An 18,038-nucleotide genomic window follows, 5' to 3' on the forward strand; every position below is an offset into this window, starting at 1 on the left:
TTAGCATCACACTGTCACTCAACTATCCTGATGTTGGTTTATGTTTCCCCACAACATGATAGCCTTTTTAAAGAGAGAAACAAGAACTCTACATTGTGAACTTAGTAGCTGTGTGATCTTAGTTTCTGTGATTTTTAGTTTATGTCTTTTGTGCAAAGAAAGAAAGAGAAAGGAAGGAAAGACAAAAAGAGGGAAGGAAGGAAGGGAAGGAGGGAAGGAGGAAGGAGGGAGGGAAGGAAGGAAGGAAGGAAGGAAGGAAGGAAGGAAGGAAGGAAGGAGGAAGGAAGGAAGGAAGGAAGGAAGGAAGGAAGGAAGGAAGGAAGGAAGGAAGGAAGGAGAGAGAAAGGGATAAGGAGAGAGAACAAAACATGCCTTTCTTACTTCACAGAGCTATTATAGGATAAAATAAAGCCATCCTGTAGGCATAAGAGGGCTAAATATTATGTAAATGTGAGGGCATTAGTATATTCTCACCATGGAATTTAAGGTTCTGAGTAATGCTGCCTCACCCTTCTTTACCCCACCACACATACCTACATAGGTGCAGCCGTGTCTTGCAATTGCCCTGAACTCACCTGCCTCCTTGCCTTTCTTTACACTCTTTCCAATGCCTGGAATACTCTCTCCCCATCTCCGTCTGATGACCTGCTACCTTGCTCAAATGCCACCTCCTTTATTCTAAAATAGTACCCTTACTGTTTTGTACCATTAAATGTTGTGTATTTCTCACAAAATCACACTTAACACTGGGACTAGAGCTATTTGTCATCTATATCTTACGCTTCCCTGACGAGGTATGCTTTGCATATATCAGGTGTTTGATAACATGTTTATTGGATCAAATTCTGCTTCCCTTCTCTATGCTCTTCCCTGCCTGCCTGCCACTTCCTATGCCTACTTAATGTATCACTTGGCACATGACAGGCACCTAGTGCATATGTCTGGGGAGCTTTAGGGCCAGCAAATTCAATGGACAATCTCCATAGGTCAAGGAGAATTAAGCCTTTCCCTTCAGTTAAGTCAAACATCACAGGGAGGGTATCAAGTTTGGTGAACAAAGTGATCATACCCTGTTGAGTGGGAAGGAAGAGAACATTTCCCAAAGTGCAGACTACAGATCAGTGGGCATACCCAGATGATTTTAGGTGACATACAGGTGAACTTTCTTTTTCTAAATTACCTATCTTTACGTATATTAAAAAGAAATATAATTGGCACATCGGACTTATGATTTCATAGATATTCTTTAATAAAATCTCCTGAATTTGAATGAAAATGATTTAAAGAAAAACATACATAAATAATGGTATGGGGTATGGCCAAATGATGTGATGGGGTGGGGGCGCTCCGAATTCCGGAAGCACCAGGCCAGGGAAACACTTCTGGAAGTTATGGAGGTGGAAAGAAGGATAAAGCCGTGCTTGTTCCATGGGTCAGATCTACTAGTGGCAACCGCAGGTTAATAGAATTACTTCCAAAGCTGTGCTACTGTGCAAAAACCTTTGTTTGAAGGGCAGAATGCAAATGGAATGCTGTCTCATCACTAGTGTTTCTTCACTGGAAGGAGGAAATATGCTGGAGAACATCAACTCAAACACATCTTGGGCACCAGGTTTCCTAACAGCCAGTGGAGTTTTACATCTTTTCCCAGGACTTGCAGATACAAAGGACCCAGATGTGGGTTTACTTTTCCTTTTTTTCCTGCAAAGCACAACACTTTACAAAAAAGAAAAACACTTCAAAGGCAGTCCTTTTCTCGCATACATTTCAAGCCTTCATTCAAGAGCCACATTCATCTTCCTTATCCAATTACAGGATCAAAGCAGAAGTGTTTGGCCTACTTTGGGGGTTTAAAGACATCCAGGGAAAAACTAAGACCATTTAAAACTACCTTTTTTGATGCCACACATCTTCCTGTAGAAGAATTGGAGTTGGTTCCCCTTGCTCTCTCTTAAGTCATCTCTGGATACCAAAAGTCAGGTCAGAGAGCTAACATGCTCGAATCATGGGCAACATAAAAGATTCAGTTACATCTCTGTAAAATCCGATCTAATCTCAGTCAACGTGTCTAGTGTACTTTTGCTCTCCACACTGCTACTTTTGGAGTTTCTTCCAAAACCCACTGCTAAACTCTTGATTTTTCCTGATTAGTTTTTAAAATCCTGTATTAAAATAAAAACTGCAAAAAAAAAAAATCTGAAATGTCATTTCATTAGTCTCCCTAAAGGTAGTGGATCTAGCACATATGTTCATTTTAATGCTCAATATGGAGTTCATATTTCCTAAAATAGGGCATGCCTTATCCTTCATATTCACACTCTGGGATCTGAGGCCCTGGTTTTAAAAAAAATGGCATATATGACATCCTCAATAATATTTAAGTGAACAGACTGCCTATTGGTGGATTGATTTTTCTCTATGGAAATAAATCTGTTGGCAGCCACCAGAATTGGGGTATAAAACATGACCTCGGGCAGCTGTTGCCATTTGTTTTGGTGGGAAAATGAGGGTTTTGTCTCTCCCTGGGGGTTAATACTGTGATGTCCTGAACACCATCAATGCTCTGTTTCTGAAGGGTTACACTGGAGAGGAGGAATGCTTTGTGGTTTATGACAAGATCACGGCAGAATATTTTGTGCACACGGTGATTTGTATCATCCATTTGTGCACAGGCCATAAAAGTGCACTTTTTATCAGGAACATTTGTGAATATATAACAGCACTGAAGACATATGGCCACTAAATAATTCACAGTTATCTATCTTCTCAGCAGATTCCTTATACACCTACCATGTTTTAATGCCTAGTTTGCTCAGAAACAATATTCTTTATGACCCTTCCAATATAAAAATGTTTACTGACTGGCAGCAATATATGGATCCCATGGGATGGAGCTATAAGGAAGTGGAAAGATGTCTGCATTCTCCAACTCTCCCCTTCTGTATCTGTTTTCCCCTAACTCTTCCAACCAGCACCCAACATCACAGGAAAAGATACCTCTCCCCATAGTGAGTGCAAAATCCTATCTGGGCTATGAGATGAAAGTCACTAACTAACCTCCACCCTCTTCTCTTTTCAGTTCTATATCCATTTACAGTCCCAAGGAGAATCCAAATGCATTTGATGCCGCAGCATTCTTCCAGTCTGTGGGGAATTTCCTGGGAATCTTCGCTGGCTCATTTGCAATGGGGTCTGCGTATGCCATCATCACAGCACTGATATCCTTTGTCTGTTTGTGGAAAGCTGGGACTGTCAAGAACAGTCAATATCCATGGAATTCTGATGATGATGGACAACCTCCAGGCCCATAAAAGGCTAGATAGTCTGGTCCAAGTTTCATACGGCCCCACTGGTGCCATCTTGGTTCTGAGTCATCCCTGGAGGCATAGGTTGGTACCAGTGGCAGAGGGGCCCAAGCTCTCTTCTTGCCCAAGGTCAGTTCTAATGCCGTTGACACTATCTTATCCTAGGACATCAACAGCCTTAAATAAATACCACCTAGGAAAACTAGTGAACAGGAGTCATCACGACTGGCCTTACTAGGGTCAAGAGGAAGAACTGAAGATCCAGGGTCAAGAATAAGACAATTGATTAAGGGTGATAAATTGGGTATGATCTGCCTCTTTTTCAGGCTTATTCAATCACTAGCTTATAGGGTAGCTCAAGCCAGAAGTCACTGTGGGTCTAAACGAGCATCCACAGCTACTTTACAGAAGGGAACCTGCAAGCAATGCTGAAATGATATGTGTGCCATACCTGAGCAATCATGTCATTTGATTCCTTTTTGTTGTTGTTAGGAAGTTGGGATTATAGGTAGAGTTTCCAGATAATCTGAGCCAAAGAAAGAAGCTGGTCTGGTGGGCTGCTCACTTAGAACATTCAGATAGGGCAAAAGTAAGTCGGAGTAGAGGAGGAAGGCCAGTCGGCCAATGTCAAGTAGAAGTGTTAAGTGGAGCCACAGAAGAGAGGTAGAACAGAAGATCAAGGGCCAAAGACCTCAGGGGAAGGAGAAGGAAGAAGTGTGCCAGAGGAGTGAAGGCCCCAGGCAAAGAGAAGGCAAAATATTGGGGGCCTTTTTCTATGGGTTCTCACCCAGACATTCACTGAGCAGCTGCTAAAAAGCTTGATTCTACTGGGGATATCTAAGAAGAGTCAGGAGATGTGTAAAACAAGGACCCTGCCCTCACTGAGTGACAGGCTTGGAAAGATGAGCTCTACATTAAGACTGGGATAGAAAGTGAGTGCCAGAGCCACATTGAAGTTATCACACTGTAAACACTCAAACTGGGACGAGGCCATTGTGTCTGGAATAGTATAATACCCTTGGCCAACCTTATGATTCTGGAAAATAATTTGAAAAGCAGTATTTATAAGCAGAGTGGGTTTTGGGCATGGCCTGGAAGATAGAATGGGGGCAAAGGCTGAGCAGTTGGTGATTCAGGAGGCGAAGACTAGCATTCACTAAGGTATGGCAGTGGGACCAATGTGGCATCTGGAAGACATGCCTGGGAGGACCAGAGGGCTCCAGCTAGTGAGAAATGGAGGATGAGGGGACTCAGGAGGGATGGAGTCAGCTTGTGGAATATCTTGAAGTGGTATTTCAAAGAGTCTGAGCCTCTTTCTGTAGTCCACAATTAGCTGCCAAAGGTTTCTGCTCAGGAGAGTGACACACTGACAGTCCTGTTTTTAAAATGTAGATGAGGAACTGGAACAAAGGATGAATCATAGGAAGGAGACTAGAATCAAGGGAAACTGTGATGATGAACTGCGGGGGAAGCATCAGGAAGGGGACTGATATTTAGAAGGAAAAATCTCTAAGACTTAGTGATTGGCTGGCTATTGGAGATAAAGAAAAGGAGACAGTCAAAGGCTACTCCAAAGTTTCATCCTGAGAATCTTGTAAAGTGGCATCTCCATTGACAGAAATAAAGTCAGTCAGAAGAGGTAGTGCTGGTTTCCAACAAGAAAAAATGACCTACCCAGTACTTATGCTATGACAGGCCGCCTACGACGTGTTTTCCGTGAGTGTCTCATCTAACCTTCACAATGATCCTATCAGCAGATGCTATTTTTATTGGATGTGAAGCTTAGAAAGGGTAAGCTGTTGCCCAAGGTCATGCAGCCAGCAAGTAAACCCAGAAAGTGAGAATCAAGAGGCCGAACATGCTGTCATCACTGCTCCCTGTTGCCTCTTAATTCTTAGTTGGACCTGTATGGAGGCCAGGTGTTGTTTAGAGTAGAGTAACAGCAACAAGGATAGGAACATTTTGTGAGTGTCTATCATGTGCCAGAGCCTTTCTATGCATCTCCTCATCTGAATCAACCCTGTAAAAAAAGTTATTATCCTCCTTACCTTACACCCGAGGAAACTGAGGCTCAAGGAGGATACGTAGCTCACTCCGGATCACATATCAGTAATAGTGAGCATGGTAATAATCATATCATCTAACATTTATTGAAAACATTACTGTGTGCTAGCCATTGCCCTAAGTGTTTTGCATGGATTATCAGGTAAGTTTTCCAAGAACACTGGAAGGTAGATACTGTTACTATCCCAATTTTACAGCTAAGGAAACTCAGACAATTAAAGTTAAACAACTTGGCTAAGGCCAAACAACTAGGACATTTCAGGGCCAGGATTCAAACCCAGGCTTTTGGGCTCTGGAGGCTACACTAAGTGGAGAAACTAAAATCAGAATTCTTCTCTACCCGATGTGAGGGGAAGGCGTGACATATGTGAACAGGTTGATAAGGGAAGAAAAAAAATTCCTGGAGATTGGAAGTCTGGCATAAGATTGCATCAGATCTGAAAGAAAGGGTGTAGAGACGGAAGAAACGGGCCCGGTAACAGTGGTGGTATCGATCGTGCAGTATTTGGTGGTCTTTAACAGGCTCTACAAACACAGGCTGTGAAGGAGATAAATGCTTACTGTTGTCCTCCTCACCTTCCTAAGCGCATACCTATTTCATTCTGAGGCCGTCTCCTCGGGCTGTAGGCCCCTGAGCTCTGCAACTGGGGACTGACCCAGAGCTGAACTAGTTTCTGGAGGAGATTGAAAGGAAAGAATGTTAGATAGCCGATTGCTATTTTGTTACTCACCTGCCCTGAACATTCTCTTTAAAACAAACTAGAAGAGGGAATTCAGAAGAACAAACCTCACTAGAAACAAAGACTTCCCTCTAAGTAACAAAAGGGAATATCGTAAGAGGATCTCAGGGCAGCCCATTCTTTACAGCAGATAAAGAATTGCTTCCAGGCCCTACTGGTTCTATTTCCCAAAAAGATGTTTACCAAAAAAAAAAAAAAAAAATTTAGACCACAGTAGACAAGTTGCATATCACTTGCTACACGCCAGGCACGGTTCTGAGTACTTAACACGTATTAACTAGTTTATAGACCTCTGAGGTAGGTTGCATTATTATTCTCATTTTCAGACAGGAAAACTGAGGCACACAGTGGTCAAGAGATGTGTCTAAGTGAATACTGTGAATTTTAATCCAGGTAGAGGTGGCTTCCAAATGCTACACTCCCAACCATGATATTATTCTGCCTTTGTGCTTTATAAAACTTTACAAAACATGTTTAACATACTTCATCACATTTCACTTACCTCATGTAGGATCAGGTATTATTCTCATTGTCAATTCACATAGAATAGAAATGAGGCTCAGAGAGGTTAATATACTGCTGAGAAATCACACAGCCAGTCACTGGCAGAGTCAAGAATCAGAATAAAATGTTCTGTTCCAGAGGTCACACTTTTGCTCCCTGCTCCCCTGCTAAACATCTCTTAATGTGAAATTTTCCTTAGATTTTTTTCTAGCAGTATAAAAATGCAACATGATCACATCTCCTTATTTGTCAGGGCATTTTGTGCCTAATATTGACACAATTGCAATGTAACCCTTTCCCATCGATCACATACTCCTAATCATCTCCCCATGATCCATTCTCTGCCCAACTTGAATCACTACTATCCCTTTGTTCTATTTGCAATTTATAGACCATTGACCAAGTGTCATCCTTGTCAAAATGAACCATTAATAATGGTTCATTAATAATGGAACCTATAAATAACGTACCTTCTCCTTATCCTACTTATACCAAGAGGGCATGGGCAGCTTCCCTGTCACTGAACGTAACTTCTTCTTCTGATCCTACTTCCATCCCCAGGAGAGAAGACTCTAGCAGGCGGTCGGCCCACAGACTGCACTCCCCAGGGAGCAGGGCTCCTTGGTACTGACATACCTGCAGCATCTCATCCCCCCACACTCTTCTTGGCTTTGTTTTTCCATGCCTGCTACACCTCTCCTGAGGGGTGCATCCCAAGAGATGAGGCTAAGCCCACAGTGGGCTGAATTTATAATCTTAGGAAGACACCTTTTTAATCTGAACACAGGTTTGAATTTTTACAGGCACGTTCAGCCCCCGGTGAAGCATGGAACTCGTGCTGGCCTTCAAAGTAGGTCCCAATGAGAATTATAGCCTTCCAGTCAGGTCTGAACATCAGTTCTTTTACTTTGCTCTAGAACTATCATCACCAGATCAGTTTTTATTCTCAGCCAGGAAGGAGATGTAGCTGTTAAAGCTGTGGTTGTTTCCCTTAACTTGTCTTCCTCACTTGACCAAATTTACCAAGCTGTGTGAGTTCCCGATGCTGGAGACCGGCCTGTTTTTCCTGCTTTCTTGGAGTGCCTTCCTGTCTGCCGAGGCTGCCGGCCTAACAGGTCAGTGCTTCATGCTGCACAGCCAACTGGATGTGTGAATATGTGTGTGGCTCTGGTGTATGCCCCTCCCTGACCTAGCAGGAGGTGAAATGAAGTCTCTCTTAAATAGTGCATGTGAATGGTTTGGGTCAGAATCAGCCTCTCTTGGGTACGCTGGAGAGAAAAAATAATAGTAATTCATCCATTTTGCACCAAACAGCTTAATGGAACATCTCCTAAATGCTTTCCTCTTTTCTCCCGGCTGGACAGGAGGCGAGTCGAAGGGACTGATTTACAGTGTGACGGATGACTTTTCAAATGGAAGTCTTCATTCAGAGTGTGAAAGGATACCCACAACTGCTTTGTAGAGAAGGGTGGTGGCTTTCAGTGGCTCTTAACAGCAGATTTCAATGTAAGCAGGCTCTCTAGGGTAGGCACATCTCCATACACATCGGTGTTTGAGATCTTCACATGTGTTCCATGGCAGCTAGGAAAACAAATAGCAAATGTGGTGGCTGTACAGTTTAGTGTCTCTTACCACAGAAAGTTTATAGAGTGAGTCCTCTGAGGGGAAACAGTTGATAGAGGGGGGGCAGTTCGTTAGACCCAAGGCCTGCAGATCCTAGGATCTGGATTGAGCAATTAGGTTGCCTTTCTGCAACCGTGAGTATTTGTGCTTGGGTTACTGCAATAACTGGGTGCTTTTCCATGCAGAAGAATCTCCGTGGCTTCCAGCAAAATGTTAATGCCGTTTCTCTCCTCGAGCCACATTCCCTGCTTCTCCCAGGTTTCAATCCTGGATCCCCCTTTCTGCTCATTACATCTTAACAGACATTCGAATGGTGAGAATCCTTCCTAACTGGTAGCAAGGTATACCTCCCTGGGTGTTTGCATTTTAATAGGTGATACTTTAAGTCTAAATAATAAATAAGAATAAAAGTTGACATATATTGAGGGTGTACCTTGAGCCAGATGCTGGCTAGCTGTCTTTCATGTATGATTTCATTAATCTATAGAAAGATTCAAAAGTAAAAGACTGTGCCCAGTTTACTCAGCCAACAGTGAGTGATGGAGCTGGGATTTAAAACCAGGAAATTCAATTTTAGAGCCTGGGTTCTGGGGGACCACGCTTTTCTACCTCAAATGAAACTCCATCTGTGAAATATCAAGCAGACCTCTAAGGGTAGGTAGGAAGGAAGTAGTTGGAGCCCCGGGCAACTGCCTGGTTCAGTTGCTCCTTGGCTGGTCTTGGCTCTCCTGTGAATGCCATGGCAAATCTTTATAGTAATGATAATCTATTGCTTTAATCAGCTGGCCCAACTTACTGCAGAGCCACACAGTCCAAGCTATTCCCGTTGGCTTCAAGGGTGCCTGCTGCCAATACAGAAAGCCACCCACCAGTTCTTATGACACTGTAATCAAGACTACATTACTGGATTCCACCCTACCAGGCCTTTGTATCTAAATTATTTTAATACAAAGTCTGTTATTTGAGTGCATTGCCACTTTATTAAGGAGGTAGCTGGAAAGCCTATGCATTTCAGAAAAAAAAAATAGCCATGTCCCTTCAGTGAAATAATGTAGGCAAATCATTTACATCACCGTCATTCAAAAAACGTTAGTTCCCTTTCTTCCACATTCTGTATTCTATTCAAGTTTAACTTATACAATGACCTAAGTAATATTAATAATAAGAAAAAATATTTGACCTTCTAGAAAGGTAAGGAAGTATCTTAACTCACCTAATATTTTTTAATCTACTGTTGGATGTTATAATAAACACACACACACACACACACACCATTGCCCAAGAATTGTCAATTTGTGTAAAAATTGTCTATTTCCTTGTCCATTTCAGCAAGATCTTCTTCTACCAACTACATTAAAGGCTAAGATCCATGGGAAACTGAACAAATTACTAGTTTGCCTGATCCTTGCTCTTTCACACCATTTCAACCTGATATCGTTACTGAGCTGCTATACAGACCACCTTCTAAGGAGCCAGCATCATGGGATGGGTGAATATGGGTGTGAACCTCAGTAACAGAAAGACCCAAGTGTCCATGGCTGTACCCAGGGGCAGACCCACCCCAGAGTAGTACACTAGATTTAGGCAATGTGCCTAACAGACATTTGCTACAAACCAAATTCTAGGTGTGAGCATTTTCTATTGCCAAAGACCAAGACTGCTTAGTCCAAATTACTTATGTGTTTGTTTGTTTATTATTTAATCCTTGCCTATTTCCAAACTGGATTTGTGACAACTCATAACATAAGCCATGCACATCACAGGACCATTTAGTTGAGGGTAAACACTCAAGTGCTCTGGGACAGAATTTTTCTGCAAAATTAGGCAACTGTTCATTGCTGTGGTTTGGCAATAAATATAGCTCTGAGCTTTCTGGCAGTCAAAGCCAAAAGGGAAACATAATGAGTTATGTAGGAATAATACAGCATTTTTTTTTAAAAGTCATGCTTATGCTTTTTTAATCATCTAGATCCTAGCTTATTCCCCCAAAGCACCCCAAATTATTGGTATCTGCCACTATTTCTCCATCCCATCACTACTTTCCCCACATCAATACCAGACCCCACCCATTGCCTACTTCTGAGTTTTCTCTTTTACTTCAAAAATTGTTCTTTGGAGGAATTACTTGGATGCTGATACTGTTTTGAAGCAATAATTATGGATTTTATTATACATTTAATTACCTATTGTAAAAAAAAAAGTCATGCTTATTAAAGGGGGCAAACTTTATTTTTCATACTAAAATTTTAGGGGAATTTATCACATGCATCTGTATATAAGGGCCTTTGAACACCGGAATGGCCAGTGTATTTAATAATAATTTTAGGGAAGATGGAGGTTCATTCTTCATATGGTCATTTCTCATATCAACTTTCAATAAAACCTGAGGGTGTGGCATCAAATTATAATTCTCTAATTATTTCCATGTAATAATAAAATCATTTAGTTCTAATGCACAGGTAAACTAATGATACAAATCTAAAAATCTAGAAAACTTAAAAAAATGATTTCTGAATGAATAGACAACAATGAATATAGTAAACTAAAGCGGAAAGAGCTATTAAGTAGTTTATGAGTAACTACAGAGGTAACCAGCAATCGTGGAGCCTTGTATGGGTTCACTAATAACACTTAATGTAGCTCCTAGAGATGGTATTAACATGGAAAGATTTCTCAGCAGAATTTCCCAGGCCCTGACCTTTCAAAGTGGGCCCTCAAGAACATCCGTCTAGTGAGCAGGGCTCTCGGCCACCTACTCATACTTCACCCCTTTTGTTGGTTTCAGAAATTGGGATTTCACGTACAATTCTGTTTGAAAAAAATGTTCTGCTACTTTAAACAAAGCACACCTGTTTTTAAATATATTTTATTTGTTTCGTACACCCAAGGTAATCCATACTCATTGTAGAAAATTTAGAAAATGCAGATTTACAGAAGGAAATAAATTTAGAATCACCTTTATTCTTATTGCATATTAATAACAATTGTTACTATTTGGCTGTGTCAAGCTAACTATATATATATCATTATACACACACATATACACTTAAATATGCCTACCTAAATATACTCGTGCATGCATATATGTATATATTTCTTAAGTAACTTGCTTTTTTCATTCAACAATTTATAATGAAAAAATGCCATGAATGGAGCATTACGTGAATGTTTTTCAAAACATTACTCCATCATATGAACTTGCCGTAATTTATTGTAACAACCTTTTGATTATTTACGGGTTTTAATATTCTTATGATTACTGCAATGATAATCTGTATAGCTAGAGATCTAAATTTTTATTTATATAACTGCCAGAAAATAAAATGTCTGGTTTAATAAAAAGACTAAAATTTAAATTTTTGGAGAAATTTGTCCAAATTGTCTTTTAGAAAATTTGTATCCCCTTGCACTCCCACCAGCAATCTGAAAGCAAGCTCACTCACTCACGTCTTCACCACCCCAAATCTTTTTAATCACTGCTAATTTGATAATCAAGTTCCATTTTCTTCTGGTTTACATTTATTATACTTTTATGAAGGAAAAGCTTTTTTAATTACATGTCATTGGCTGTTTGTATTTCTTCTTTGGTGAGCTACCAGTTTATGCCCTTTGGTTTTTTTTGTTTTTTTTTTTTTTGAGACAGTGTCTCGCTTTTTCACCCAGGCTGGAGTGCAGTGGCTCAATCTCGGCTCACTGCAAGCTCCGCCTCCCGGGTTCACGCCATTCTCCTGCCTCAGCCTCTCCGAGTAGCTGGGACTACAGGCGCCCGCCACCACGCCCGGCTAATTTTTTGTAATTTTAGTAGAGACGGGGTTTCACCGTGGTCTCGATCTCCTGACCTCGTGATCCGCCCGCCTCGGCCTCCCAAAGTGCTGGGATTACAAGCGTGAGCCACCGCACCCGGCCCGCCCTTTGTTACTTTTTTGTTGTTACTGTTTTCCTGTTGAGATGCTTATCTTTGTCCCATTGTAGTTTAGTTACTCTTTATCTGTGGAGAAAATTGGCTAGGACCAATGACTCATTTTCTATAATCCCAGCACTTTGGGAGGCCAAGCAGGGAGGACTGCTTGGGCCCAAGAGTTCCAGACCAGACTGGACAACATACTGAGACCCTGTCTCTACAAAAAAAAAAAAAATTATCTGGTCATGGTGGCACACACTGTGGCCCTAGCTACCAGGCAGGCTGAGGCAGGAGGATTGCTTGAGCCCAGGAATTCAAGACTGCAGTGAGCTATCACACGACTGCATTCTAGCCTGGGCAACAAAGAGATACCCTGTCTCCAAAAAAAAAGAAAAAAGAAAGAAAAGAAAATTAACCTTTTGACTATCATATAGGCCGTAAATATTCTCCAATTTGTGCTTGTACCTTTTAACTATGTTCTGTTTTGTTCGTTTGGGTAAGGGAAAGGAGTTGGCATAGGCATTTTCAAGTTTTATGTGGTTAATTGTATTGCCTCCTTAGAAAGCCCAAGTGAATGATATGTCCACAAACTTAGCAGCCCAAAGAATAATAAAAAAGAAAAAATATATAGAAAACCCAAGTGTTTCTTAATGACAGTGTATAATTTCTTTTAAAAGTTGTTTGATTTGGGTTTTGCATCAGAAACGAACTGGAATTTGTTTTGATATGAGGTGTGGGGTATAGTAGCAATTTGATTTTCTTCCCAGATGGTAAGTCAGTTGTCCTAACACCCATCAACTTTTGCCTATTTAAAATGTCTATGTATGTGCGCATACATGTGTGTGTATGTGTATCTGAATGTTCTGGGCTTTCCATTGTTCCACCGAATGTTTGATATTCACTGTGTCAATTATTTCAGCTTCATGGTTTATTTTAATATCTAATAGGTCAATCTTTCATTCCTCTTCCCCATATTCAAAAGTTCCTTTGCTATACCCGTGTATTTATTATTCCTGATGGACTTGAAAATAACAGGTTCCAAACAGAAAATAATTTTGGAATTATAATTGGGGTGCATTAAATTTTTAGATTAATTTGAAGAGAAATGGCATTTTTATAACATCAAGTCTTCCCACCCAGGAATATGTTATGACTCTCCATTTATTTGAGTCTTATTTTATGGCTCTCAGTAAATTTTTACAGTTGTCTTCACATTAGACCTACAAATTTCTTGTTAAGTATCTTTTTAGCAGCTACTTTATATTTTGGGGTGCCACAGTAAATGGGAACTTCTTTCTTTATAGTTTCTAACTGGTTATTGTTCGTATATGTGCATCTAGATTGCACCGCACTATTTGATTTATTCTCTGTGGCTCTAAAGTACAAAACGAGAGCTGACGTAGAATTAGGGTTCATGGGCAGAAGTTAGACTGTCAAGTTCAGGAGGGCTTTGTCAGCGCCAAAAGAATGACTGAAGCATTGTAGGCACAAAATAAATATCGTTTGAGCAGTGGAATAAATAATTCTCACTCGCAAAAGAAAAAAGTTCCAAAATCTGAATAACAGATCACTTTATAAGGTAGTAAGTGTTCTGTGCCCGATAATATTCCTACAGATTTTACACATCTACTGGTCCAAATATTTCACAGCAGATCCATACATCAAGTAAATGATATATCATAATTTCATTAATCTGTAACCTTATTTTCCCAATTATTAAGTTAAAAAATGAAGACATATAGGCATGAAAGGAAGAGCTCTGTCTAGAGGAATGTGGTGGACATGTGTTGGTTCTGGCTGCCCCACACACATTCTCACTTCCACTGGTAATAGCATCCTGATGTTTCTTAGGAAACTACCCCTGGCTCCAATGGATAGCATCTTCTAATCAACGTGTCCCACCCTCCCCTGACAAAGAGAATTAGGACATCTGAAGCTAGGTCAACTAGACACTCTTCCCCTGGTATGTCAAACTTTAGGAGGGAGAGAGGAGGATGCATAACTGCTGGCACCTGCTCAATAGCAGCGCCCTATCAAGAACCTCTATTTATTTATTCCTGTCACCAGATCCCTGGAGCAGCCATGATGCCTCGTTTCTCAGAGCTATCACACTTCCTTCCAATAAATTCCTTTCTGATTATGCTAGCCAGAGTCTGTTTTTATTACTTGCAAACAAAGAAATCTAAATGGTACAAAGGAAGGAATAGTCCATGAGGTATTTCGGCAAAAGAAATTGTATAACTTTGTGACAGATCAGAAGGGAAGAGAGTCTCAAAGACAGCACAGCGTCTAGGCTAGGATACTTGGGACTATCTTATGCCAGGTGCATACTGATAAACAAAAAGAATCAAGCTTTTAAAGACAGTTTGCAGTGTTCATTATCCTTTCCAATTCAGCTTCTTATCAGATTCATCATGAACACTTCAGTGTAAGCAGCTTGCTCGTTAACACATCGCCTGTGTTCACTTTCAGTTGTTACTAATTTGATGATGATCATTTGATTTATTTTGATCATCTTTTACTTCAAGGGCCACATTTGCAGCCACCTCATCTCAGTCTCTTGGAAATTGCACCTGCCAATGTTCAATTGTCACATAGAAGAACTTGGTTTTATGGAAACAAGTGGCTTTTAGACATGCAAATGAAGGCTGGTGTTTCTATTACCCAGAAATCTGAATCTCTGCTGCTTGAAATATACAAGTACATTGAGAAAACATTTATTTGGGAAGATTGGGCAGAATATAAAATGCAAGTGAGAAGTCTTTATAGAGGATGAGCGTATGTACAGAGAAATGGACATTAGGGACTTCTCACAAATCCAGAGAGCATAGAAAGAAGAGAACATATGTGGATGTGTCCACCCTACTTATAAAATCAGCCACCGAGGCATGTGTCTCTGGTTTCTGGATCTTCAGCTGACTTGCTAAAGGACTGGAATAAGTCATCCTATTAATTGGCATCTCTATTTTCCTTACTGCTAAAGTCAAAGGAATTTATTACTTTGTAATAGAAGGACTTTGTAGACATACAGAATGTGGCTTTTGGGTAAAGACATGACCCTAAGGAATTCTCTCCATGAGGTACCTGGTATACACGACTACCTAATTTTGGATCAGGTAGAATTTTTCTTGTGCAGATGCCTGTTTTCTGAAAGTCATTAGGTTACTGAGCCATTATTTTAAAATGAATATTGAAAATACTTCAGCAGTATTATTTATAGCGTAATCTCTAATGGAATTGAATCCTGTCATAGAAGCTGCTTTCCAGTTTATAAAGATGACCGAAAAGCACAGCTGGACAGGTTGTTTGAAAATTCATTTTTGTAATCTGTTTCCCAGCTGAGACTTTGGGGGTCAGGTGTTCGCCGGAAGCAAACTTTCAGGGACTGTCATTAAACACCCAAAGAGTAAGATTTCTTTTTTTTTTGAGACGGAGTCTCGCTCAGTCGCCCAGGCTGGAGTGCAGTGGCGCAATCTCGGCTCACTGCAAGCTCCGCCTCCCGGGTTCACGCCATTCTCCTGCCTCAGCCTCTCCGAGTAGCTGGGCCTACAGGCGCCCGCCACCGCGCCCGGCTAATTTTTTGTATTTTTAGTAGAGACGGGGTTTCACCGTGGTCTCGATCTCCTGACCTCGTGATCCGCCTGCCTCGGCCTCCCAAAGTGCTGGGATTACAAGCGTGAGCCACCGCGCCCGGCCCAAAGAGTAAGATTTCTAATGGCAACATTGACACCACGTCTAGTGATTTCCCTGCTTCCAGGCCTTGCTGTAATAAAGGCAGCTTCCATTTTTAGATTCCTAGGGCAATTTTATGTTCATTGGAGGCAGAGGAGGGGGAAGAGGGCCACTGGCATACCTCATTTTCTCATACACAAAGTTAAACAGTATAGAACACTATTTACTCAGCTTAGAATGACTTCCATTTAAGAAAACAGGCATCCAGAAATGTGAAGAAAAAAAGTCCTGATTATTAAGTAATGGGGCAGGGCTTTCTAATCTGATTCTAGAGAGTAAATGACTCTTAGAAAAAATGAAAGTGTAGAAAGTTAAAAACAAGTAACACTCTGGCCCATTCATTATGGAACTGACCAAGACGTCTGAAAGAAAGAAGCGCTCGGCACAAGCAAGTTGTGTTTACAACACAAACAGTTAAATCATCTCAATCCCGTCCCCTAAGCCTGTTCTCCTATTGGTCTCAAATCACAAGGGCCTAATTACATTGCCACAATGGGAAAAGCTGCACTTGGAACTCAGGTGCTATGTATTTGTCAAGTCAGTTTTTGAAAGGCTTTTGTAGAGTAAGCAGTGAGGGAAAAGGGGAACTCGAGAAAGTCTCTTTTGCAATAGATGAGGAGAGATTTCCAAATGAAATGACTGTTACTGGACATGTCGAGATTTCACTTGTCTGAGTAAGTAAGTTGGCTTATTACTTCTCATCTCATCATTTCTCACTTGGGCAAAAATTGTTTTCAAACTCTTAAGAAGGCTTTTAGCTCAGAGGTGAATGTGTTCCATTTGGCTTGCCACTGATGCACTGCATGACTGGATGGGAAATGTATTTCTGGAGCTCAGTAAATAAATCTCCAGGAGGGGACTTAATTTGAATTGTTTCTCAAAACAAATCTGGCCAATTTTAGCTTCCAAATACATGTCATTAGCCAACATCTCTTACCTTAAAACTGGTTTGCTTGCACATTGACAGAACCAGGTGAATCCAACTTAACCAACAATTCACCAACAAATGAGGTGAAGTGAGTGTTTTCCAAGCTGGAAAAAACAAAACAAAAAAAAACCCTGAGGCTCAAAATTTTAGGCGTTCAAGCTGCAGAAATAGTGCCTACAATTCTCGGGGGGATTAGTTAACCAGCACACCGAACCAAAGGCAAACATGCAATGATGCCAGCTCAATAAACACAGGTGTAAAGTATGTCTTCTCGCACAATAACTCATTAACTCACACCTGCACTTCCTTGAACCAAATAGCTCTTCATTTCAATATTCAAACAACCTGCACATGTAGCTAAAGTAGTGGACAAATTTACCCCTGCTTTCTTCACTGTAAATGTTTTCAGTCATTATTTAAGAACTCTTCATGGTGCCAGGAGACATAGGGAAAAAGGTAAAATTATTTCCCAAGAGCCCATATTCTGTACAGGCATGCAGAAAATTGTCAGAAGATGGCACAAATAACATGTGGATGAAGAAGAAAAAGGAGTCAAGGATAATTCCCGGGTTTTTTATGTCTGTTGGGTCAGTGGTTGATTTCACCAAAATGGAGAATACAATGCAGCCAAAAGGAGACACAATAATCAGTTCATTCCAGGACCTTCAGAATTCCACACAAGGGTAGAATATTCACATGGAAAAGCACAGTGGGCAACTGGCCTGGACATCTGGGGTGAGATTGCTGATCACAGATTTAGGTGACATTGATGTCAATGTGTTAGCTGACTCCAAGGAAATGGGAACTAGAAAGAAACCAGGGTAAGGCGGGTAAGCCTAATGAACACCAAAACTCGAGGTGCCATGCGAGGGATCTAAGCAAAACAGGTCTTTCCTTCTTCTCCAGACCTCAAGATCATTTGCATAAGTACTCATTACTATGTTATGAAGAATTTACATAGAGGATATTTTTAAACAAAAATTTCTAAACCTGGCAACATAGATTTGAAGTAACACTTAAGTGCATATCTATACTCAGCATTGGAGGAATCAGAAATAAGAACACAGATTCATGCTGTTTTCTGTATTGGTGTTCTTATATTCCACAGATGCATTATTAATCTCCAACTATGGAGTTGCCAAATATGGTGAACTAGACAGTAATTGTACTCTTTGGAAAGTTGGATACTTTCATATCGCCTGAAGAGTTTTCCATTTTGTTAAATCTTTGACTTCTCAGTT

At 40.7% G+C, this 18,038-nt stretch overlaps 1 protein-coding gene across 1 annotated transcript in view; it reads left to right on the forward strand.

The window, feature by feature from the left end:
- Window positions 1-18,038, forward strand: part of SLC9A9 (solute carrier family 9 member A9) — a 593,042-nt gene that overhangs the window by 266,446 nt on the left and 308,558 nt on the right. Inside the window, exons 7-8 of the mRNA XM_058433501.1 lie at window positions 3,080-3,223; window positions 7,628-7,728. Coding sequence (XP_058289484.1) covers window positions 3,080-3,223; window positions 7,628-7,728 — 245 coding nt within the window. The remainder of the gene's footprint in view (window positions 1-3,079; window positions 3,224-7,627; window positions 7,729-18,038) is intronic.

The sequence above is a fragment of the Hylobates moloch genome, unplaced genomic scaffold (genome assembly GCF_009828535.3).
Source record: "Hylobates moloch isolate HMO894 unplaced genomic scaffold, HMol_V3 SCAFFOLD_22, whole genome shotgun sequence".
NCBI lineage: Eukaryota > Metazoa > Chordata > Mammalia > Primates > Hylobatidae > Hylobates > Hylobates moloch.